Source organism: Callospermophilus lateralis, chromosome 4 (assembly GCF_048772815.1).
Source record: "Callospermophilus lateralis isolate mCalLat2 chromosome 4, mCalLat2.hap1, whole genome shotgun sequence".
Taxonomy (NCBI): domain Eukaryota; kingdom Metazoa; phylum Chordata; class Mammalia; order Rodentia; family Sciuridae; genus Callospermophilus; species Callospermophilus lateralis.
Window position 1 is genome coordinate 123557144 of NC_135308.1, and position 24601 is coordinate 123581744.

A 24601-nucleotide genomic window follows, 5' to 3' on the forward strand; every position below is an offset into this window, starting at 1 on the left:
AATGTCATTTAGAAAAAATAAATCAAGTGAATGTATGTGTGTTTTAAGAAAAATGTTTGAAAGTCTGGAATCTCCATTTAAATAGGAATAAAATAACTCTGCCTTTTAGACATGTGTATTATTTTTAAATTGAGAAATATTCTAACCTTATGTGAAGACCCAATTGCTCTTATTTTTTCCCAGGGTTACTGATTTCTAAAAATATCAAGTATATCAAGCCTGATATAAGATGCTTACAATGAACTATTTAAATACTGATTACAGTAGAAATGTGATGGAAAATAAAGTAAAATAAAACAATCTCACTCTCATTTACTTTGGGATGAAATTGAAATTTTGACTTAAATTTGTTGACCTTTAAATAACCACATAGAATCTTGAGATAGTGTACTAGACTTTTTATGCTTCTCAGTTTGTCTCTGTGTGTGCTTGTGAATATGAGGGGGGAGATAAGTGGGTGGTGGGCGGGAATTGTCAATTGTTAAACCACTGTCTTCTTCCTAAAGCAACACTTATGATCTATGGTAGGAAGGATTTGGGAGCAGCATCTATGTTAGTAGGAAGCTGGTTAGATGGATGAATAAATGAAAGAATGTTCCAACTTAAAGACAGGCCAAAGAAGAATTCATTCTGTTCGTGCAAAGTCTTAATAGAGAATATCCTACTTACCTTTTAAAGGACAATCTACATGTACCACTGATGATTGTTACCAAATAAATATAAAGCTTTCATGGTTAAGGAATTCTTTCTTCCTTTTAATGGTCTCTGTTTTAGTCATTTTCCCCTCTATGGTTGCTATTTAATTCCCAGTGAAATCAAAAATCAACTGACCACATCTACTTCACAGAAAATTTCCGTGTTTGAATTATAAGTCAATGAAAGCAATGCTGGAGGCATCTCAATACCTGACTTCAAATTATACTACAGAGTTATTGTAACAAAAACTCCATAATACTGGCATAAAAACAAACAAACAAACACACACAAACACACACACACACACACACACACAGACTAGTGGTACAGGATAGAAGACACAGAGATAAATGCACACAAATATAGTCGTCTAATCTTTAACAAAGGTACCAAGAATGTACCTTGGAGAAAAGACAGTCTATTTCACAAATGGTATTAAGAAAACTGGTTATTCATGTGCAGAAGAATGAGACTAGACCCTTATCTCTCATCCTATACAAAAATCAACTCAAAATGGATCAAGCACCTAGGAATTAAACCAGAAACTATGCAACTCCTAGAAGAAAACGGAGGGTCAACAGTCCAACATAAAGGCACAGGCAATAACTTTCTCAATAAGACCCCTAAAGCACGGGGAAAAAAAATGCCAAAAGTCGATAAATAGGATGTCATCAAATTAAAAAACTTTCTGTACTGTAAAGAAAAACAAGAATGTGAACTGAGGACCTACAGGATGGAAGAAAACATTTTCTGCTCTTCTGAAAAAGGATTAATATCTAGAATATATAAACAGCTGTTTTCATCAGCTTTTTCACTGCAGTGACCAAAAGACCTAACAAGAACAATTTTAGAGCAGGAAAAGTTTATTTGTGGATCATGATTTTAGAGGGCTCAGTCCATAGATGGCTGACTCCAGTCCTCAGGCCTTGATGAAAGGCAGAACATCATGGCAGAAAAGTGAGGTGGAGGAAAGCGGCTCAGGGCATGACCACTAAGATCCTCTCAACAAGAACAAAATATACAACCCAAAGTTATGCCTCCAGAGAGGTACCTCCTCTACCCACACTCAACCTGCCTATGATTACATCCAGTAATGCCAATCAGGGGATTAATGTACTGATTAGCTTAAAACTCTCATGTCTTAATAGCTTCATCTCTAAACTTCCATGCATTGTCTCACACATGAGCTTTTGGGGGACACCCCATATCTAGAATTTAACATTTCATCCATGGCCCCTCAAATCGCATATTCATCTCACAATGCAACATACATTTAGTCCATTTCCAAGAGTCTGTAGAATTTCAACAGTTACAGAATTGCCCCAAAGTACAAGTCCAGAGTCTCTTCTGAGATTCAAGGCAAATGTTCAGGGTGAGCCCCTGTAAAAATCAAAAGCAAGTTACATGTATCCAGTATATAAAGGCACACAGTAAACATTTCCATTCCAAACGAGAGAAATAAGGGCATAGAAAGAAGGATGGGACCAAAGCAAACCCAAAATCAAGCTGGCAAAGAAGTTCACGTCCAGCATCTGGGGTACATGGCATCATGATATTCTCTCTTGTGCTCTTGTGTAACTCTGCTCCTGTGGATTTGCAGGTTGCAGCCCATATGGCCTTTCTGTTCACTTGTTTCTGTTCAATTCCTGCAGCTTTCCTCATCAGATGTTCCTTGTTCCTTGCATCTCTTAATCTCAGGGGGTCTCCACTGCAGCATCAGCTTCCTTTTCACTTCTCCATACTTTGCCCTCTCAGGGGCTGCCCACAGGGACTCAGACCCTGCTGAACTTTGCCTGGCCTCTGAGGCCTTCCTTTGCAATCTTGGTGGAATCCTCCATGACCCCAGAACTCCAGCATCCTGTGCTCCTGGAGAACCAGCACCATGTGGTTGATGCCAAGGTCTGTCACCATTTTGAGTAGTAGTCAAGCCTCCTAGGACCGCGACCCAGCAACCTCTGAGTGCCCCAGTCTCTGTGCGTGGTGAAACAACTTCATATGTCCCCCTGTGCAAGCAAAGTGCCCCACTGGTTTCTTCTTAAAAAAAATTCACTTTTACATCCTTGAGCCTTAGATGAGTATGGTCTGGCCAACTCCTGAGATGGCCTCAAGCTATCTTTACTATTGTTTCCAGTTCAAGTATTTAGTATTTTTAGCAGCTCTGTTTTCCACACCTTTCTCAGCCCCAATTTTACTCAAAAGTTTTCTGGCCAAATCCTACCTGTCTACAGTTACCATCCAGTTAATCTCTATCAGTGAATTAATGCCCTGATTAGGTTAAGGTTCTCATAACACAAGTTTTTTTAGACAAAATGCAAGTATTTCTGCTTTGCTTTATGTTCCCAATTATCACAGTAAACTTGGCTAAAAGCCACCAGTAATTTCCATGCCACTGCCTGAATATTATGCTGCCTATAAATTTCTTCCCCAAGATTAAGAAGTTCATTACCTTTAAATTCAGAATCACAGAAAATCTTAGAACATGGGCAAAATGCAGACAACTTCTTGGCTAGAACATAACATGGATGACCTCTAGTCCAATTTCAAGTGTAGTCTTCCTTCTCCTCTGAAATCTCAGGAGGTCAGTCTTTACTATGTATAGTCTATTAGCATTCCGGTCTTCTGAATTCCTACCAGAATTTCCCATCAAGGTTCACTTAAATAAAACATTCTAAACATTTACTGCTTGCATCTTTTTACTTTCCAAAATTCCTCCAACAAATTCCAAAATATTCCAGAAGCTGCTAAACCACATGGTCAGGTCAGTCACAGCAAGGACCCCACTCCTTGTTCCATTTTTTTTTTTTTTTTTAGTCAGTTTTTTTGTTGCTGTGACAAAAAGACCTGAAAAACAGAATTTTAGTAAAAGAAAGGTTTTCATGGGGCTCATATTTTCAGAGGTCTCAATTTATAGATGGCTAACTACATTGTTTTGGGCATACAATGAGGCAGAATGTCACTGCAGAAGGGTGTGGTGGAGGAAAGCAACTCATGGCACCAAGAGAGAGTGAGAGAGAAAGCAGGGTGGGGGGAGGGGGAGGAGAGAAGGATGGAGGAAGAGGGAGAGAGGAGAGAGAGAGAAGAAGAAAAGAGTAGAGACTCAACTTGCCAGGGAATGACCCCCATGATCCACCTCCTCAAGCCACACCCTACCTGCCTACAGTTACCACCCAGTTAATCCCTATCAATGGATTAATGCAATAATTAGGTTTGCTATCATAACCCAATCACTTCGCCTCTAAACCCTCTTGTATTCTCTCACACATAAGCTTTTAGGGGACACCTAATTTTTAAATCTTAACAAGAATTAAAAAAACATAACACCCACCCCCAAATAATTCAGTTAATAAATGGGCAAATAAATTAAGCAGACACTTCTCAAACAAAGAAATACAAATAGCCAACAAATACATGAAAAAATGTTTAGTATCATTAGAAATTAGTGAAATGTAAGTCAAAGCTTCACTGAGATTTCATCAGCAGTCAGAATGGCAGTCATCAAGAATATAAACAATAATAAATGCTGGAGAGGACATGGAGAAAAAGAAACCTTTTACACTGTTGATGGGATTGTAAACTAGTACGACCACTGTTAGAATCAATATGGATGTTCCTCAAAAGACTAGGCATAGACCCACCATATGACCCAGGAATACCACTCCTCAGTATTTATCCTAAATAATTAAATTATCATTATATAATGTTACATGCATACCCATGTTTACAGTAGCATAATTTACAATAGTCAAACTATGGATGGAACCATCCTATGTATTTATCAGTAGATGAATGGATAAAGAAAATGTGGCATACACACACACACACACACACACACATACATACAATGGAGTTTTATTCAACCATAAAAAAATGAAATTATGTGCTTTGCAGGAAAATGAATAGAGCTTGAAACTTTATGTTAATTGAAATAAGCCAAACTCAGGAAGTCAAGGGTCAAGTGTATTCTCTCATATGTGGAGACTGGAGAGGAAAAAGAAAAGAAAAATGGGGGAAAAATTTCATGAAAATTAAAGGAAGATCAGTAACAATGAGTAAAGGGGCTAGAGGAGGGAGTAGAAGAAAGGAAAGAGGAAATACCAGAAATGATATTGGCCAAATAATATTGTTATATTGTGTGTATGTACAAATATGTAACAACTATAATGTATTATAGTTGTTATGTACAACTATAATGCACCAAAGAAAAAATGTGAAAACAAAACAAACAAACAAATCCCATTTTTCCTTGCCTGAAAATTATTGTTTGGCCTCCCCTTTCTCTAGAAAAAAAAAATCCCTGTGTCTAGTTTTTAAAATTTTATCAATATCAGGATTTTTCCTGATGTCCCTCTGGCATTTTTACCTATAACTTTTTTTCTGGTACACATTGAATCATTAGTATTTTTTTCCTGCATGATATGTTACATTCTAAAATTATGTCTATTCTGAACAGTGCTTCCAGATACTGAGGATGTTCAGGAGCAAGCATTTGTCTTCTGTTGTGGATCTTTATCTAAAATAAGTATTTTAAAAAGTCAGTTTGATTAATGTATAGCTAAAATCTTCTTTCTTAGTAACTCATGCAGTAGCAGTTACTGTCAATACTGGTGGATGGTTTAGAAATAATATCTCCACACTTCGTTTTCTTGTGGCTTAGTTATTATGCTTGTAATTGATACTTTTTGTTCATGGAATGGCTGTACTTTCTTAATGTGCTGCTAGTGACATGTAATGATTCATTTTTTTTACAAATGAATATGCACATAACCTATTAACAAATTTTCTGTGACAATATGTGGACACTACCAACATGTCTGTCCTCTGCCATAGTTAATCTTTCTCTAAATGTCATTTTCATTAGATCTGCATGTGATGGTTTCCCAGCTTGGGTACCAGTGGTTAAGGTATGTGGAGATGAGTTTTTGAGGCTATCTCTTTATGACTTTAATGTGAATACCAAGAGAAGTTGTGTAGCTGAGCATTATAATTTAATGGGTAAATGGGTTAGATTAATTAAGAAAAAGTATTAAGTATAGTAAGAATATTAGGGCAATTCTGTGAAAGGGAATTGTGAGTTTGGGAATCAAAGAAGTGTGAATAAATAGTGAAATGTGAATCTAGATTAATACAATTACTTCCTTAAAACCTGAGTTGATCTCTAGGAAATAGGAGAAATATTAATCAGAGACTGGTCTTTGTTCCAGATAATACCTGTGTTACACTTACTTAATGTTTTCTTCCTATCATTTCCTGCTAAAATTTCACACATTGATGCAGTTACTTAGTTATGCATTTTAAAAGTAATGTATTGTGTCTAGTTAATGCAGCAAAATACTGGGTTTTGCAAAATCTGGCTTTCTCTTTTCCTGATTTCTAGTGGTATGGCAAATGTGTTATATATAAATTCTCAAGATAAGACAGACTTTGCTATATGCTGAGATAGATTTTTTTTTTTAAAAATCAAGTGTTATGGGAGTGTTGTATGAAAATGTTAATGCTGACTTGAATTGGGAAAGATTTCTTAAAAATCGTGAAATTAGTCATGCATCTTAAAGTTGTGATTTGATTGAAGGAAATTGGGACATTTCAGGACTTGAGAAATTGAACAACAACAAAGCTGACAAGAAGCACAAGATCTTCTTCAGGAACCAGAAGAAATGATCACCAGAGGCAGGGAGACAAGATATTAGCTTTCTCCATAATATCTCAAAACACAAGATCCTTTCTCTCTCTCTCTCTCTCTCACACACACACACACACACACACACACATAAAGTTAAAAATAGAAACTACCATATGATCCAGCAATCCCACTCTTGGGTATGTATCAAAGAAAATAAAATCAGTATGTCAAAGAGACATCTGCATTATCATGTTTATTGCAGCCCTATTCACATTAGCCAAGAAAGGGTAACAACTTGTTTCTCAAATGATGAATGGATGAAGAAAATGTACATGTATACAACAGAATGCTCTTCAGCCATAGAAAATGGAATCTTGTCATTTGCAAAAATATGGATAAGATTGTGATCTTAAAGACACAGAACAAGTACCACATGATCTCATTCACATATGGAATATATGAAAGTTTATCTTATAGAAGTTGAGTGTAGAAGGGTGGTTACCAGAGGCTAGGGAGAATAAAGCAGAAGAAGGAATAAAAGGAAAGGTTGATTAATGGGTACTAAGTTGCAGTTAGACAGGAGCAAGAAATTCTAGTGTGCTATATTGCACAATAGGGTGACTACAGATAAAATAATGAACTATGCATTTCAAAAAGCTAGAGGAAAGTATTCACCATAAATAAATGACATATATTTGAGGAGATAAACATGATTAACCTGATTTAAATGCTATATAATGTATGTATGTAAAACCCGCTGTATAATTTTTATATATTTATTATTTAAAAATAAATATAAGTTAAATTTTTAAAAAGACAATATAGGCTCAAATCTGGAAAAGACAGAAAATATTATTCTCATAAAAGTGATATGTATTTAATTTTTTCTTATTTCAATAAATCAAATAAATGAAGGAAGTGGCATATGCTAAATTTTTATAATAAATGGCATATGCTAAATTTTTATGTAATATTTTATAAACATCAATATTATGTGCATTTATATATATATATAATAAAAAATTTAACGAATAGAAGAACTTGGAAGGAAACTTTGACCATGTAACTAAAGGTTATGTTTATAAAGTAGTTTCTGAATTACTTCCAAATATTTGAGTATTCGACATTTTGACTATTAGTTGCAAAAATAAGGCTTAGATTATTCAGAAAATATGCATTTTAATAAATAATTTATTAGAGGTTAGTACTATATTATAATTTTAAGACAAAATATCCAATCAACACTAAAATTTCATTATGCCAATGTTGATGCCTAATGGACCATTTATTATTGTTTGCATAATAAACCACATTTACTTGATTCATCACCATTCAGCTAAAACTAGCCATACCACTTTAAGACAAGTCAAGCTTTATATTAGACAGAAGTTGGAGAAGTGTTTTGTATTCCAAATGTATCTAAAACCTAAATTGTAATGATCTTGTTAAGTATTTAATTTGTGACATTTGCTAGCACAATATTACAGAAGCATCTTTTAAAAGTCTCATTTATGTAGCACATTTGACATGCCTTGTTCACTAACATGAATTCATGTTGTGTTTTCCTTAATACACTAAATTTCATGTGGGTTTCCAGCTGTGATTGTCTAACAAGAAACAATTGTTCTACAATAAGTGACGAGTTATCATTTGTTGGCTAATATTCAAAAAACACAAATTATATGGATATCTTTGTAAAATTATTTTACAGCATGTTGTTCTTAAATTCAAAATATATTTGGGATTGGGGAATGTTTAGATTTTTAAAAACAAGTGTGTTGCCTGAAAATCCTAAAAGAAAATGAATTTGCTTTATTTATTCAACACTGCTATTGGTTTAGTACACTTCAGCCTTCAACTGGATCCAGATATAAACAAAATAAACATTTTTTATCATTTACTGTTATACAGTTGCTTATGAATACCTTCACATTTTAATAAGAATTAGAATATATTCAATACTAAGTGGTTTTTAAAAGAAAATTATTCAAAAGATCTTAATTGTTTAAAGGGTTATATTGAGTATCTGGATAATTTAATTCAATTTATTTTGCTTTTACTCTACTACATAAGTTCATTTTAAATTAAAAAAAAAAAAGGATAGTGAATTGTAGCACCAAAATACTCTCAGAAAGCTTTAAAATGGATCCTAACTTAATAGAACTACTAGAACTTAGGAGGAACAAGAAATTTCTATAAAACATGGGAGACTGAACTAAATGAAATTAATGATATGTTTAGATTAGAAATCATCCCAAAGATTTATATTTGTCATGTATGAATAAAAATCTCAATGAAGAATATTTTGAAACATACAGAGAGTTTTGGTCAGGTATACACAACTCAAAACCAAGTTTAACAAATGCTACCTATTATCTTATTAAATATTCTTATGGTTTATTTCAAATGAATAAAACATTAGAGTTGAAACCCTCTAATCTCTTCCCTTAGCTCATGTCCCTTCCCAGAGAAACCATTAGCAGACTGCTCTAGTTTGAATCTGGGATGTCCCCAGAAGGTCCCTGTGTTAAAGGCTTTGTCGTATAGGGAGCAGTGAAACCTGAAGGCAGGCTACCAGACCCTATCTCTTACAGGAAATAGAACCCAGGTTCCTTCCTCTTCCTCTCCCAGCTGTTAGGTAAATGGTTTTGCTCTGCCATGTGCTCCCACCATGATATGCTGCTTTGCCACATGCCCAGAAGCAAGGAACCAATCCATCATGGAGCTGAAACCTCTGAAACTGTGAGCTAAAATAACCCTTTTTCTTTACTAGTTAATTTTCTCACAAATTAGTTGTAGTAATAGAAAGCCAGGTATCACACAGACTTAACTTTATTTCAACCATATGTTGTTACACATATCTCGGTTATGAATCTTTACTGCCACATGATATAAATAAAGGAAAATTTGTAAATTCATCTTCATATTTGTTTTAGTCAGCTTTTTCGCTGCTATCAGTAAAGGATCTGACCAACCATAAGAAGGAAAAGTTTACTTGAGGGCTCATGGTTTCAGAGATCTTGATCCATAGAAAGTCGGCTCCATTCCTCAGGGCTCCAGGTGAGGCTGAACATCATGGCAGAAGAGTGTGGTAGAGGGAAGCAGCTCACATCAGGAAGCCCACTCTCCAGATACAAACATATACTCAAGGCCACACCCAATTCCCACCCCCTACAGCCACACTCTGCCATCTCAGTTCATTCCATCGGGGATTAACTCACTGATTAGGCTAAGGCTATACCCCAGTCATTTCTCCTCTAAACTTTCTTGCATTGTCTCACATGTGAGCTTTTGGGGGACACCTCACATCCAAACCATAACAATATTCATGGACTTAAGTTTGTTTGCAGTTTTTTTCTATTAGGAGCGATTGAAATTATATTGAGAAACAGTGTTGCAAAGGGCATGTTTCTACACCTGTCCTTGTGTGCATGTGTGTGTTTTTCACTGTGTATATACCTGATAAATTGTAAGGTATATGCATCTACATATCCCAGGTCAATTAAATAATTGCTGTAGATAACTAATGCCTACATTCTTATCTTTCTTTTCTTCTCATTCTCATCTGATGGCCCTGCTTTTGTTTCATTGGAATAATAGGAACATAAATCAGTGTTCTCCCACCTCCAAACCTATACATCTCATCTGTCAATTCGAATATTCAGTGTTCCCTGTGAAAGCAGATGAATTCTGTGACATGATATAACATTATCCTGGGCGATGCCTCCACTGTGTGTGTGGTCATTTCCTCTGTGCTCTTCAGGAGTACATTGCCCTTGCAGAGATGTCTCTACTCTCCTGAATAATCCATGTTTCCTTCTTTACTCGAGTACTCTTATCTGCATAAAATGTTATTATATTTTGATCTTAATAAATATTCCCTTGACTTATATCTACCCAGATTATTTCTTTATATCTTTATGCTCTTTCAGTGCAAAACCCACAATTTCTTCCTTCCTCTTCTCTTTGAAAATTGCTGTAATTATGCTTTTATTCTTACTACTTAACCGAACCTATCTTCCACATTGCAAGATCTAATTAGTCTTTATCTTAGTTACCTTGCTTTCTCAAGAACATTTTAAAGTGATGATTATTCTCTCCTTGACATACTTTTTTTTTTTTTTTTTTGGTGTGTTGGTCACTCCTTGACCATTTCTCCTTCATTCCTTTGGATGAACTCAATTGCTTTCTCAACCTCTAAATAATTGAAACATCCAGGACCCATTCTTCAGATATATTTTAGTCCTCCATGTATACTTTCTTTATCTGGGAACCTGGAACTTCTATCCTCCCTCATCTCTCCTCTCCTCTCCTCTCCTCTCCTCTCCTCTCCTCCCCTCCCCTCCCCTCCCCTCCCCTCTCCCTCCCTTCCCCTCTCCCTCCCCTCTCCCTCCCCTCCCCTCTCCCTCCCCTCTCCCTCCCTCTCCCTCTCTCTCCCTCTCTCTCCCTCTCTCCTTCCCTCCCTCTTAAATTCTAGTTTCAAAATCCAACTGTTTGTGCCTGGAATATTCTTCCTGAGTTACTGATGTGACTTGCTTGTTCATTTGGTCCATCTCTGTTTAAATTTCAACTTATTAGAGAAATCTTACTTGATGCTTTTAAACTACACAAAATTTCAGGTCCTACCCTCCTCCAGCACTCTCTATCCCTTTATACTGCTTTATTTGTCTTCACAGCAGTAATTGGTACTATTACCCTGTTAGGTTGTTCATTGTTTATTAACTGCCTCTTGTCTAGAATTTAAACTCCCTGAAAGCTCTAGTTGGATTATGCTCAGCATCATTTTCAGGCCTTACAGCAGTGCCCAACACTGTTGGCACTCAAGGATGGTTAAACTCACAAATAAAATACTGTTTAAATTTACCTTAGCAGGCATCCCATCCCAACAAGCATTTGGACCGATATGTATACTTCCAGCAAGTGGTTCAGGGGATTCTGTTTCCTCACCTCTTCATTAATGCTTGATACTATTAAATTCTCAATAATTCCGTCTCCTAGTTTATGTCTATGAATTACAATCTGACTGCTTTGATTTGTATTTCTTTCTTACAGAGTCAGATTAAATCTCTTTTATGTATTTATTGCCCTTTAGGTTTCTTTTAGAATTTTCGTTGTATATCCACTCTTTTTCAGTGAAAATGTTGTTTTTAAAAACTTTTTGTTTCTTATTCCTTTTAATCATTTATTAATGAATGCCTCCTTTTTAAATTCTGAATACTAATCTTGGTTGCTAATAATACTAGAGTTTATCTTGTGACATAGTATATATGTCATTTATCATATAGATTTTTAAGTTTAGATGTAGTCTGCCCACTTTCTCATTATGTTTAATAATTTTTGTTTTATTTATGTATCCTTTGTTATCCCAAATTCATAAAGATATACTTTTGTATTTTCTCCTAATACTTTAAAGTTTTGCACTTTACATTAGGGTCTTTAGTGATCATTTGTGTATTTATTCTTGTTGTTTCTTTGATTATGTCATAAAATGAAATGTAATTTCATTTTTGTTTGGATAATCAGTTGTCCCAGTATTATTTTTGAATTCCCTGGCCTTCCTCCACTGGAATATAATATCATCTCTATCAGCTATCAATGACATTAGTACTGGTTCACTTGAAGATTTTTATTCTGGTCTCCTATTCTATGTTTTTCTGCTCCCATATTACTGTCTGAGTTCTAACCAAAATAAGTTTATAGATTTGTTATCAGAAGTAATGATTCCCTCATCTTTTTCTATGTCAAAATTACTATTGAATTTTTGCAAATTCATGTGAATTTTCAGATGAAGATTATTTCTGGAAAAAAACTATCTTAAAGTATATATATGATTTTGTAATATTTGATATAACAACTCTTTCTTTTTTAAAATTAACTTATTTTTTTATTTATATATAACAGCAGAATGCATTACAATTTCATCATGTATGTTAGTGATTTGAGTTTTCTCTCTCCTTCATCAGCATGGCTAATGGTAGCTTATATGATATGACCTACAGATAGCCGTATTATTGAGAAAATCCCATATAAACTTATTAGTGATTTACATAAAATAATATAAATTACATAATTAGAGTTAAAGAATATATGATTTCAGAGAAGAGCAGCAAATTAAGAGCTAACATTGTTATGGGAAGTTTCATATCTTAGTATGGAGTTCCCTGTGCATTTAATAATGTAGAGGACTTAAAATATTGTACTGAAGAGGAATATCACTGCATTTAAAGTAAATAGCATGACTAAAATATGAGGGTATAAGTAATGTTCACATGATAATGAGATGAGCTTAATTTGAGTAGAAGCTGATTATTTGGTTATTTTGAAAAATTGTGGGTAGGTAGTGGTGAGTCTCATTAGTTTTGATTACTGACATGGACTTTTTTTTAAAGTGAAATGTTTTAGGGGGCAGGGAAATAACATATAAACGATGAAAATGATGGTAAAGAAGATGATAACAATCACTGCATATTTTTGAAGCTTGTTAAGCATGATTCCAAATCTTTATATGAATAATTTAAGTGAATTCATTGAGGTAGGTTTTTAAATGATTATTATTTTTAACTATTTTTAAATTATTAATTGAAGTAGTATAGTTGTCATCACCATTATCATTACCATTATGTTCTGTCGGTACTTAGGTCATGTAACATGTCTTGGCAGATGACAGAGCTAGGACTTTTAGCAGACATTATGCTTCTAAAGTAATTATAGGATTAGTCTGATGTGACCCACAGGATGAATTTGTGAGGGTGAGAATGCATCTGGGAAGAATGCATTAGGAAGCTTTGAAATAATTCAGCCATGTAGAGATAGAGGCCTGGCCTCAGGAAGTAATAAATCAAAGAGGACTTCAAGGTTCTGAGCACGGGCAACTGAAGCAACCAAGCATTGATTCTGTTTTCTGGGGTGAATTAATTTTCTTCCCCTTTTCATTCTTTTTCTTTTTTCATTCTATTCTCATTCTTGTTGTTTTTGACAATTTGTGAGTGGGGGATATTCAGGATTAGGTATTTTATATTTTTTAAATATTTATTTTTTAGTTGTAGTTGGACACAATATCTTTATTTCACTTATTTATTTTTATGTGGTGCTGAATATCTAACCCAGGGTCTTGAAGGTGCGAGGCAAGTGCTCTACCAGTGAGCCACAACCCCAGCCCTGGTATTTTCTACTTCATGTGCTAAATATAACTAATAATCTATTATTTAAAAAAAGAAAAAGAAAACATACTTTTGAAAAACCATGCAGGTTTAAGATATACTTTTACTCCAGACTAAAAGATATTCTTCATTAACTAATTGTTAGAACATTGTAGTGACTCCATGCATGTCCAAGTTCAGTGCAGAGACATCTTTTAGAAATTTACATCTTAAAAGTACTTGGATTGAGAATTGTGTTAGTTTTGCATTTCTGTGACCAAAACACCCAACAAGAACAACTAAGTGGAGGAAATGTTTACTTGGGAGCTCATGATTTCGGAAGTCTCAGTCCATGGTCAGCTGAGTATATTGCTTTAGGCTCAATGTGAAGTAGCAAATTATGGCTGATGGGTATGCAGAGGAAAGCTGCTTTACCTTCTGGCAGTCAGGAAGTAGAGAAAAAGAAGGGGGAAAGGGCTTCAGGAAAGATGCACCAACCTTCAAGGGGATACCCCCAATGGCCCACCTCCTCTAGCTATGCCCCCCACCAGTACCACCCAGTCAGCCTCTTCAAATTAGGATTGAATGATTTGTTTACAGCTCTCATAATCTAATACTTCACCTCTAAATATTACTACATTAACACAGGGACTACTGGGGGATACCTCATATATAAACCACACAGAAAATAACAAAAAATTCTTATTCATAGATTTCTTTATTTGTCAAAGAAATAAACAAGTGAGAGGATGAGTCTGGAAACAGGTCCCTGTAACTACTATACCTGTGGCACATTGAGCAAATTATCTAATTGCTTCATCTAGGACTCTTCCATATGTAAACTAAAAATAATGATGCATTATTTCTTCTCTGCTCCTACCTAAGAGCAGAGCAAACTATAAAGCAAACACATTTGAAGTATAGCATATTTACTAGCCAGAGACTCCTTGAGAGGAATAAGAAGGAGAAGATCCTCCTGTTTTGGTATATGTGTGTGTGTGTGTGTGTGTGTGTGTGTGTGTGTATTTTTTTCTAGTTACTAGAGTGCACTAAAAATTGATTTATTTCAATAACTTATTACTCAATGGTTGGTTTCTACTTGTATGGACCTCTGTACTGGAAACTGCCCTGCATGAATTCAGCTCTTTTAAGAAGCAGACACCATGGTATATAAAGATATACTTGTTATAGGAACTGGAGAAGGCTGGAAGACCACATTGCAGGTGATAGCCAATGCAAAGAGAGAGGAAAGAAGGGGCATTGGGATGGAAGAATTTCAGATTGCAGAGCTATTGCAAGAGACATTCATCCAGACCAAGGGGGACTCCTCTGCTCAAGGTGCCCATTGCAGGAGTTTCCTCCTTCCCTGGAATAGGCTCACCTCTCTTAGCCTGTCCTTCTCAGCCATGGGCTGGGAGTATGCTAAGGAACCTGTGGTCATCCTGGTGGGAATGAAGATGGAGGGAGCAGATGTAGGAAATCTGAATAGCATATTTTTACCCCTGCCACATCCACATACAGCATTTGACAAAACTCTCAGTTTTCAACTTTGGTAGCCTTCTGTTTTCACTGAACATATGCTAAACTAGCTTTCTGTACCTTAGCCCATAAACACATTCTACTCTAGTAGCTCATCTATGTCTTCTGTCTCATTCCCAACTCTGGAAATATTGGTTTGACATTTCAACCATGTCTCATTGAACTAGCTTTCCCTTCATCTGTAAGCATGCTACTGATTCAATTTGAGTAACTCTAAGAAATCCTTTGTTCTGTTATTGTTATGTCCAATGTTTTTAGAAAAAGCCATGTGACTATTTTGATTTGGGATCACAAGAACATAACCTACATTGGTTAAGACTATGGACTTAAAATTGTATATAAGTGGGTCTCTAATTCTGACCCCATTGCTTTCTACCTGGGTCAATTTCAATAAATAATAAAATCTTTTAGACCTCAATTTTTCTGATAAAACAAATAAAGATATAATTTTCCTTATGATATTGTGAATATAGTATGAATTGTTGCTTCATGAATGGCAGATACATCATTAATAATTTTTACTAGGGTTTATGGATTTTCTACACATTTCCACATTTTTTTTCATTTTTACTTCTTATTACCTTTTCCCTTTAGTTATTTCAAACCTAGTTCAACTCTTTCCAATGAATGTAATCTCAGGACCACTTTCATGTTATTGGGAAGTGACAGGCCATCAATCATCTGGTATTTTTTTTTTTTTAGAAAAAACAATGTTCCAGGAGCTGCTTTGGGTGGTGTGTCTATAAGGTTGATCAGACAGACCAAGTTTCCACCTGGATGGAGCTTACAGTCTATTCTGTACAATATATTTCTTTAACTTCTATACTTTGTACTTCAAAACTTCTTATTTATCCTTATTCCCCTTTTTTCTGCCTTAGTTTTGTCTCAAAGAAGACTGTCCTTATTCTTTTCCAATAATAACCTAAATTTTCTTCTTAGATATCCCTGGATCTTGCTCCAGCAACTCTCTTGATCTTATGTGTCCATGGACTGTATCTCCACTGGATGATCTTTAATTGCACAGAATTTTCTCCTGTATTAAAAAAAAAAAAAATGAGCCTCGTGTGAACATGCTTCTAGCTTTTTCTTTCTTTCTTTCTGTATTAGTCAGTTTTACATCACTGTGACCAAAATACCTGACAAGAACTACTTAAAGGAGTAAAAATTTTTTAGGCTCATGGTTTCAGAGGTCTCAGTCATAGATAGTCAAGTCAAGTACTCTGGGCCCAAGGGGAGGCAAAAAGAACATCATGGCAGAGGGTATAGTAGAGGAACACGATTTATTCATGGCAGCCAAGAAGCAGAGAAATGGGGGAAGGGCCACGAGGAAGATGCACCTTTCCAGAGCATGCCCCCAATCACAGCCAGACCCCACCTGCCTACAGTTATCACCCAGTTCATTTATGTTAGGATGGACTGATAGGTTAGGTTCTCCTGGTGATTGCATCACAGCAATCCCCTCTTATGCCTTTAATCATAATATTCCTCTGATTTTGATTTTAATGTTTGCATTCCCTTCACTGGTTAGACCTGCTCCTCAAATGGCACATTTTTGAAATGAATATTATCATATTCACCTAATAAGCACTTTCCTCTGAATTACATGTATCTGTTAATATCATTTGCCTATCACTCAGGCTTTAGATTCAAACTGATCTTTGTTTTATTTACTAAACCTAACTCTGGATTTAGTCCTCATTGCTCTCAGTGCTTTTGGTTATTTTACTTCCTTCCTGATGCATCATATTTAAGTCCTGATTTTTTATTTTCATCATTTTTCCAAATTCCTTAGTCCCGGTACTCAAACTTATGTAAGAGCTACCCCCGTCTTATTTTCCATCTCATCTGCCACCATCTAGTTTCATGTTTGTGTCCTCTGTATACTCTTCCTTGTCTTTTCCTTCCACACCTGCCTGACCATGCAAAGGCCTTTCCTAAAATACCAGGCAAATGCTCTCTGATTATCCTTCCAGGTCCAACACAAATGCTCCCTCTTTAGACCCTTCATCTCTCCAGGTGTAACCTCTCCCACTTCAGAACATAGCAGGACATTTTCTTTCCTATGACATTCATCTTATATTGCTTTCAGTCTCTTCTCACTTATGAGGTTTTGAGTTCTTGAGGATAGAAAATTGAACCATTCCTATTTATATTCTACAGGGACACTGACCTTACTCAATAAGCATATATTAAAGAAATAAATTAGTTGAGTAGATCTCCCTCTCTTCAAGAGTGATTATTTATCACTAAAGTAAACCAAAGAGGTAATAAACTTATATCCTGGCTGAACACGTAGTCTCCAAGAGTACTGAGTAATTGCTATGCTAACGGATAATTTCTGTTTCTCATTTGTTTACTGTATTCACAGAACACTTCCTCTGAGTCAGGCACAGGAAGAGGTGATGCCAGTATTGCTGTCTCTGAGACTAATTGTGCATTACAATGTAAAATTAAAAAAAATAGGAACTTATATGAAGAAGGCATTTTAAATGCAGAAGTTACTAAATGACAAATAGCTTTATAAGTATACTTTTTTGTGGAATATTCTTTCTGAAACCTTAAGCAAAGCAGTTAATTATTCTAGTATCTCTCTGAACCTTAGTTTTGCAAACATTGTATTGGGTTTTCTTGACTAGTCTCAAAATTTAGAAAACCTTGCAGAGATAATATATCTACTTCCCATAAAGCTATACAGGCTGCCTTACTTGGACAAGTGAGGATAAGCTGCAGTATTGTAAACAATGTTAGCTCAATGAGCAAATTTTTAAAATATGTAATGAAAGGAGATTCAGCATTTCCTTTTTAGACAGTTTGTAATGAGCTATGCCTACGTTATATGCTGTGATCTTTGTGATAACCCCTGCATAGTAGGTACTTAGTATGTGTTGGCTAAATGTTGACAGTTAGCTCATCTCTCTATGAGCTGCTATAAAAGAGGGATTTAAAAATTGAGCTTCCATTAAAAAAAAAAAAAAAGATTGGTTAAGTATGGACAAGTGTATGCTGCTCCAGAGAACATTAAAATGTTCAAGTGAGCAACACATTTCCTACATGTTAGTTGAATTATACAATGTAATAATATTAAGGAGTTCAGTAATGTTCTATAACTTTTGAATATTGATTGTATTTCTAGGTTTTATTTCCTGTTAGCACCCTGCTCAGCTTAACTCAGACAGGAATATTGGTCCATTCTTTATGATTAGAAGGTATTCTTTTGTCATTAGACCATGCCAAATTGATAGTTTTTATAGCCTGACAAGAGACCAGAGACCGAGTCATCATTACCTAGAGGGGAACACTTAAATCATCTGAAGATGGCTATTCTGTTCTGAAGGAAAATTTGAGTTGGCTGCTTGAGATTCTAAATCTCACTCCCCTGGTGGCAAGGGTTAGAGTTGCAGAAGAATTGACAGTTTCTACCCTCAGGGTGGGTAGATTAGATCAGAAAATGGATAGGAGGAGAGCTTGTCAAAGAAATTCAAGGAGCAGAGCTGATAAGTTCTAAAGGGATTTCTAACCCTGTCCCCAGATTGAATCATAAATGCTTATGTTTTCTAGACTTACACAAGTGTGCAGAAGGTACAAGAAGAAGTGTAAGGAATTTTAAAAGGTGTGGGAAGAAAAAAAATATCAGGAAAGGCATTAAAACTCCGTGGTTTTCTACCTCATCATTTGGTGGTGATTGAATTTTTTTTGAGACATAGCCTTAATGGTGATTGATTCATGGACTTTGAGTCTTACATTGTATTAACGGCCCAAAACTATAGGAGATGATTTTAGTAATGAACAATGGAAATTCATTGTGGTATTTTTGGATTGACTGCAGCTGTGTGGTCCCAGACTGGATGAGTCTATACAGGAGTCTTATTATGATTCCTTTGTGATAAGGAGACACCTTTGATCACTGCACTGTAAATATGCACCTGTTGGAATATCACCCTGTACCCCATGACTATGTACAATTAATACATGTAAATCAAAAAAAGTTTCAAAAAGAGACACCTTGTAAAAAAGAAGTTACCACATGTGTGCATTTGTAATGAGCATGAAGTAGGATGTGAGTTCATAAAGGAATCCCCTCCAAACCCATTATCATTACATTTAAATTTGTGCTGCTTATAATCTACTGCTCCATAGTTGGAACAACTTGGTGTGAACTGAAATATCTTCTTGAAGGCTTCTGTATATTTTACATACAGATTGTGATCGTTGAGGTTTAAGAAACACTTATTAGAATGTTTCATATTGATTACATGTCTACCTTTTTATACTAATATATTTTTATAATATTACGGAAATGGTTCTGAAGGTTATGTAGGCTGTTTAAAGTTAGGATTTTCTTTTATTATTCTAAATATTAATATTGATCACATATCTTTTGCTTATATATGGGTATATATGGCTAAATCCAGCTTCTAAAAGTAATAGGCAAGGATTCAAATTATTAGACAGTTTGAAATAATAGCACTAGCTCATCTTTCTACTTAGCATTTTTCAGACCTGGTTTGAACTGCTTTACATATATTTACTAATTTAAGCTCCAGAACAACCACATTAAATAGGAATATTATTACCTATACATTGTAAGAGAAAAAAAATGTGAGAACAGAGATGTTAAATAACTTTCCTGAGTGAAAATGGTGTGTGGAAGAACTGTGGTTTGAACCTAGGCAGTGAGATTTGCATGGTAGTCTCTGCTTTCTATTTCTATAACTAAATTATTCTTGGTTGAGTCAGGAGACAATAATTACCTATGTTACTCCAAAGCTATATTATAATATGAATATTTATGAACATAGGTATCTTTCCATTACCAGATTATGAGTTTGAGAACCATGTTTTATTAACTTTGTTATATACAATATTCAATAAATTGTTAATTTCTCCTGAATTACAGCCTCAGCCTATTATTGACTAAAATGTTCTGTCCAAGAGACTTCTACTTGGCAGTTGTAGGTTTTACACCCACAAAATTTTTAGATCCATAAAGCAAAAAGAAAAAAAAATGCTATTATTATCTCTAACTGAGAAAGTGTTTCCAGGATTTTCTTGTTAAATATTTTTAAAAATAGAATAGAATGAATGAAAAAAAAAACTACTTTTGGTTGATACATGACATTGTTAAATCATACTTGGTTGAATTTTTTTCTTTTTAATTCTCTTTCTTACAGGGTGCTGCTTTAATTAGAATGCTGGCTAATTTTATGGGCCATTCAGTTTTCCAGAGGGGCTTGCAAGTAAGTCTTTTTATTTGCTACTTTATATTTTCTTTTACATTTTTCCTTGTCAATATATTTGTTTTAGAATATTTCACAGTTTAGGAAATTGGTAATAAAAAATTGCTGAAGCTAATGCAGAATCTTAAAGTAAGCAGTGTCTTTCTGTATGACAGACACTGGTTGCAGATAGAATATTCACAATTTCAGTTAACAAAACTTGAACCCTGATATTATTTAGAATATTTAATTTGCATTTTTTAAATTGAAGTGATTTCATATATATCAGACATTAGACAATATAAATAAGACTTTCAGAAAACTACCATTCTTTTTTTTTTCATTTAAAGGTTTATATAATATAAAAACAAAGTATGTTAACCTTTAATAAGTATATATATATATATTTGAGAAACTCTTGGGGACATCCCTGTGATACTATTGCTATTTTACTGTTGGCATACATAAGTTTTCATTTGTTCCATTGCTAATTTAATATTTTTATTTCAATTATAAAATACAATTTTAAGAAGAGAAAAATCAGTTTTATGATCTGCATTTTATAGTTTGTAATAAAAAAATGAATTCTTATAAGAGGAAAATTATGAAACTCTTTAAACACATACAAATATAGGAAAATGGAACTTTTTCCCAGTGAATCTGCTGGAGTAAATCATGTTCCTGGTAGCTGTGATTGATGAATTATTTATGATGCATTCTACTACTTAGAAGTGTCCTTTAAAGTAAATTGATGTTCACCTGAAATACAATTATGCTAAGACAGAGAGAGCAATCAATCTTATCTGTTCTTAGTACACTTTTCATTTTGAAATTTAAATAAACTACATCTGGGATCAGGTCATATTTTAGTCATATAATTCTATCTTTACCCAAAATAAACTGGGAGATAAAATACAAAGCAAGAGTTAAATATGTTATGACAAACTACACATACTTAATGCAACAAAGAAAAATATATAAATTTTTTTGAGGAATCATTTTCTGTTGAAAATATTTTTACACATTTGTTTCGGCAGGGGTTGAAATTTACTTTAATCAGCTCCTTCCATCAGGGACACCTTCAGAATAGCTGAATCCATTGAACTTACTTGCCGAGTGCTAAAGGCACTATTCTGATCACATAGTTGGGAAAACCTTTCTTTCTCAAGGAGTGCCCTCCATGAATATCAACTATCTGGAGGAATGTCCTTCCTTATCCCTACTCCTTTGTTTTTCCCCATTGAAGTTGTAGCATGACAGTTTCAGAAAATATCTAAGCTTTCATAAGGGCAGCACAAATTGAATTTGATTTCCTGGCAGCAAGTTGATGTGAAATCATTTTCTGTATACAATTTTTATTGTTTTTTTTTCCATCTGTGTGTATGGATTTGCTCAGCAGATTGAATAACTATAGTTATATTATTTGGAAAGGATTATTGTTTTGCAACATTTTCCCTCATCCTGTCGTACTTTCTATGGTATGTAGAATATATCATTTTTAATGCATCCTTTTTCTGTGCTCCAATTTGTTCAGTTGTATCTGAAACAGTTAGAATATACCCTCCAACTTCCATTAAACTTCCATTTGAAGCTTGTATTAATGTGTGCCTTTATGCTCTGATACTTGATTTGGTTAATTTTCAACCGAGGGACTCTATGTTTGTCAACATTGCATTTCATTTGCCTTGTGACATCTCATTGATCAGATAGATCTGTATCCTTCAGTACTTTGCTTGCAGCTTTATTTATACTCATCACTCAAACTGATTTAGTGTATCATCAGCAGTTTGGATTAGTTTACAGTAGATCCCTATGTCTAGGTGATAAATTATCATCTCTTGTGCATGAAGATATATGGGGTACATTTTGGAGATGACCTCCTGAACAGACACTTCATGTCATAGTGCTGAGTGGTCACAGAGTTGATATTAATGCGCTTCCCATCCACAAGGCCCTGGGGAATCTTGGTTTACAAGTGGTTGAAAGAGCTAATCTGGGTTGTCAGTACTTACCTCTGCTGGAAAATCTATTAATTGTTTCTACATTAGCCATGGTTATTTCTGTGTTGACAAATGGAAGTTTATTATTTGCAAACAGACCCAGGATTGGATACTTATAGGAATAGGGAATCCCAAACTGCAAATAGTGTGTGTTTCATATATGTTTCCTTCCTCCTTTATCACATTTATTTTCTTCCTTCTTTCCTTTTTCCCTTCTTTACCCTCCTCCTCCTCCTCCTCCTCTTCCTCCTCTTCCTCCTCCTGTGCTCAGACATTAGCCCATAAATACAAATAATGTCATGGCAGTTTTTTTCTGGATGAATTTCCACCTAAAATTCTTGTTGTCCTGAAATTTTGTGTATCTTTATGACCCATCATAAGATTGTTTGGGAACCAGGCAAATATTGTTTACAAATACATATATCATACATATAAAAGAGGGAGGAAGTAGGTTTCTGGGCTAGCTTATTTATTCATACCTTATTTATAAAATATCTGAATATAGATTCAACTGTATTTCATATTTTTATGTACTTTGTATGCAGTATATATTTTAAATTTCAAGTCAATCATATATTCCTCAGAACACAGGAACCCTAGAGAATTTTTGAGAATGCTTGTTTCTAATCATCATATAACACACTGGATAAGCTATTAGAAACCCTAGAGAATAATTCCATATGAAGAATCACAACTTTCTTTGCACTGGGGTTCTCAACACATTTTTGTTTAGTTATTACTTAAATGGTTCAGTCTTGCATTTTTTCTTAAAAAATAAATTATCCCCAAACTTTTTTTGTAAATACAATGTATACACATACATAAAAATTAATCCTTTATACCACAAATAAATGTGCTTCAGTTTTAATATTTAAATTGTGGAACTTGGAATGAGTCGAACTTGAACTCTTCTGTGTTGATTGTGTGTGCCACTCATAAATAATGTATTTTTAAAACATAAAAGTAATTGTATTTTATCAAACTCTACATATCTACTGTCTGCATAATCTTTTTTACTAAATAATAGCAGACATATTTTGGGAACCTTGAGGCAATAGAATAATTGGGGAAAATAATTTTCCTTTCTACTTCTAATTAATGCTGGGCCTTTCACAAGCCACTAAGTCTCTCTTGGCCTCTTGCTTGATGGTTATAAAATGCAAGATTAAGACTCCAGGAATCTTGCCATCTTTCCATTCTCAGAATTTATTTAATGTGTTTACTAGTTAGACAATTTGGGATGGATATCTTTAATTTGGGATTGTTTTTTAATTTGATGAGAAAATTATAAACTAGATGAGCAAGAGTAAGTGATTCCCTGTTCTTGAATCTTTAAGTAACCATCTGAATATTAAGACTGTATGGGCTTCAATGTATGCAGTACTATGATAGTAGTCAAATCAGACCAGGATTTGTTGTCACAAAGAGTTTTTGCTAGTAATATGATTCATTATGTCATTGTTAGGAAATGACTTGGAATATTAATTTATTTTCATATTTGTCTCTCATACTGTTTTAGTCAGTTTTTTTTTGTTTGTTTGTTTGTTTTGGCTGCTGTGACTAAAAGACTCAACCAGAACAATTGTAGGGGAAGAAAGGGGTTTTTTTTCATGGTTTCAGAGGTCTCTGTCCTTAAGTGGCTGGTTCCATTCCTTGGGGCTCAAGGTGAGGCAGGACATCATGGTGGAAGAGTGAGGCAAAGGGAAGCAGCTCACATGGTGATCAGAAAGCAGAAAGAAACATCCTCACTTGCCAGATACAAATATATTCCCCAAGGCCACACCCCAATGCCCCACTCCTCCAGCCACATCCTGCCAGCTGTCAATTACCACTCAATTAATCCCATTAGGTGATTAATTCACTGATTGGGTTAAGGTTCCTACAACCCAATCATTTCTTCTCTGAACTTTTCTTGCATTGCCTCACACACGACCTTTTGAGGGTCACCTCACACCCAAACCATAACAAATACTTAAAAGTTTTTATGATGAAACTACAGTTGTCTCAGACAACGTTTACTTAAAGACTTTCTGATATTTATTGGCAATTTTTGGTGCATATGTTATGATTCCTAAGGTGAGAATTCTGCTTACACTCCCGAAATCTGGAATTGACTCTACCGACACTAGGATAGTATTGACATGTACTGGTTGTTGGTCTTGAGGACAGGTGTCATCTCCCTTGGTGAGTGTCATTCCAAGGGACAAACAAGGAGAACTTCACTTTTTCAGTGACAAGAAGATCTGTTTTTGATGTCAAGGGAGGCTTAGTGGAATTTAGACTTTAAAGGCCTGGGTTCATTTCTCATCGTCCTGTGCTTTCCCAGTGTATACCCTTTCACATAAAAGATCCAGAAAATCCAGGAAAATTACTTGAGCTATCATTTTGCCA

General features: G+C 34.8%; 1 protein-coding gene across 1 annotated transcript in view; it reads left to right on the forward strand.

Annotated features, from left to right (window-relative positions):
- The window catches only part of Trhde (thyrotropin releasing hormone degrading enzyme), a 382015-nt gene that overhangs the window by 251209 nt on the left and 106205 nt on the right, over nucleotides 1–24601 (forward strand). The window contains exon 7 of the mRNA XM_076853121.1: nucleotides 20166–20231. Within this exon, the coding sequence (XP_076709236.1) occupies nucleotides 20166–20231 (66 nt within the window). The remainder of the gene's footprint in view (nucleotides 1–20165; nucleotides 20232–24601) is intronic.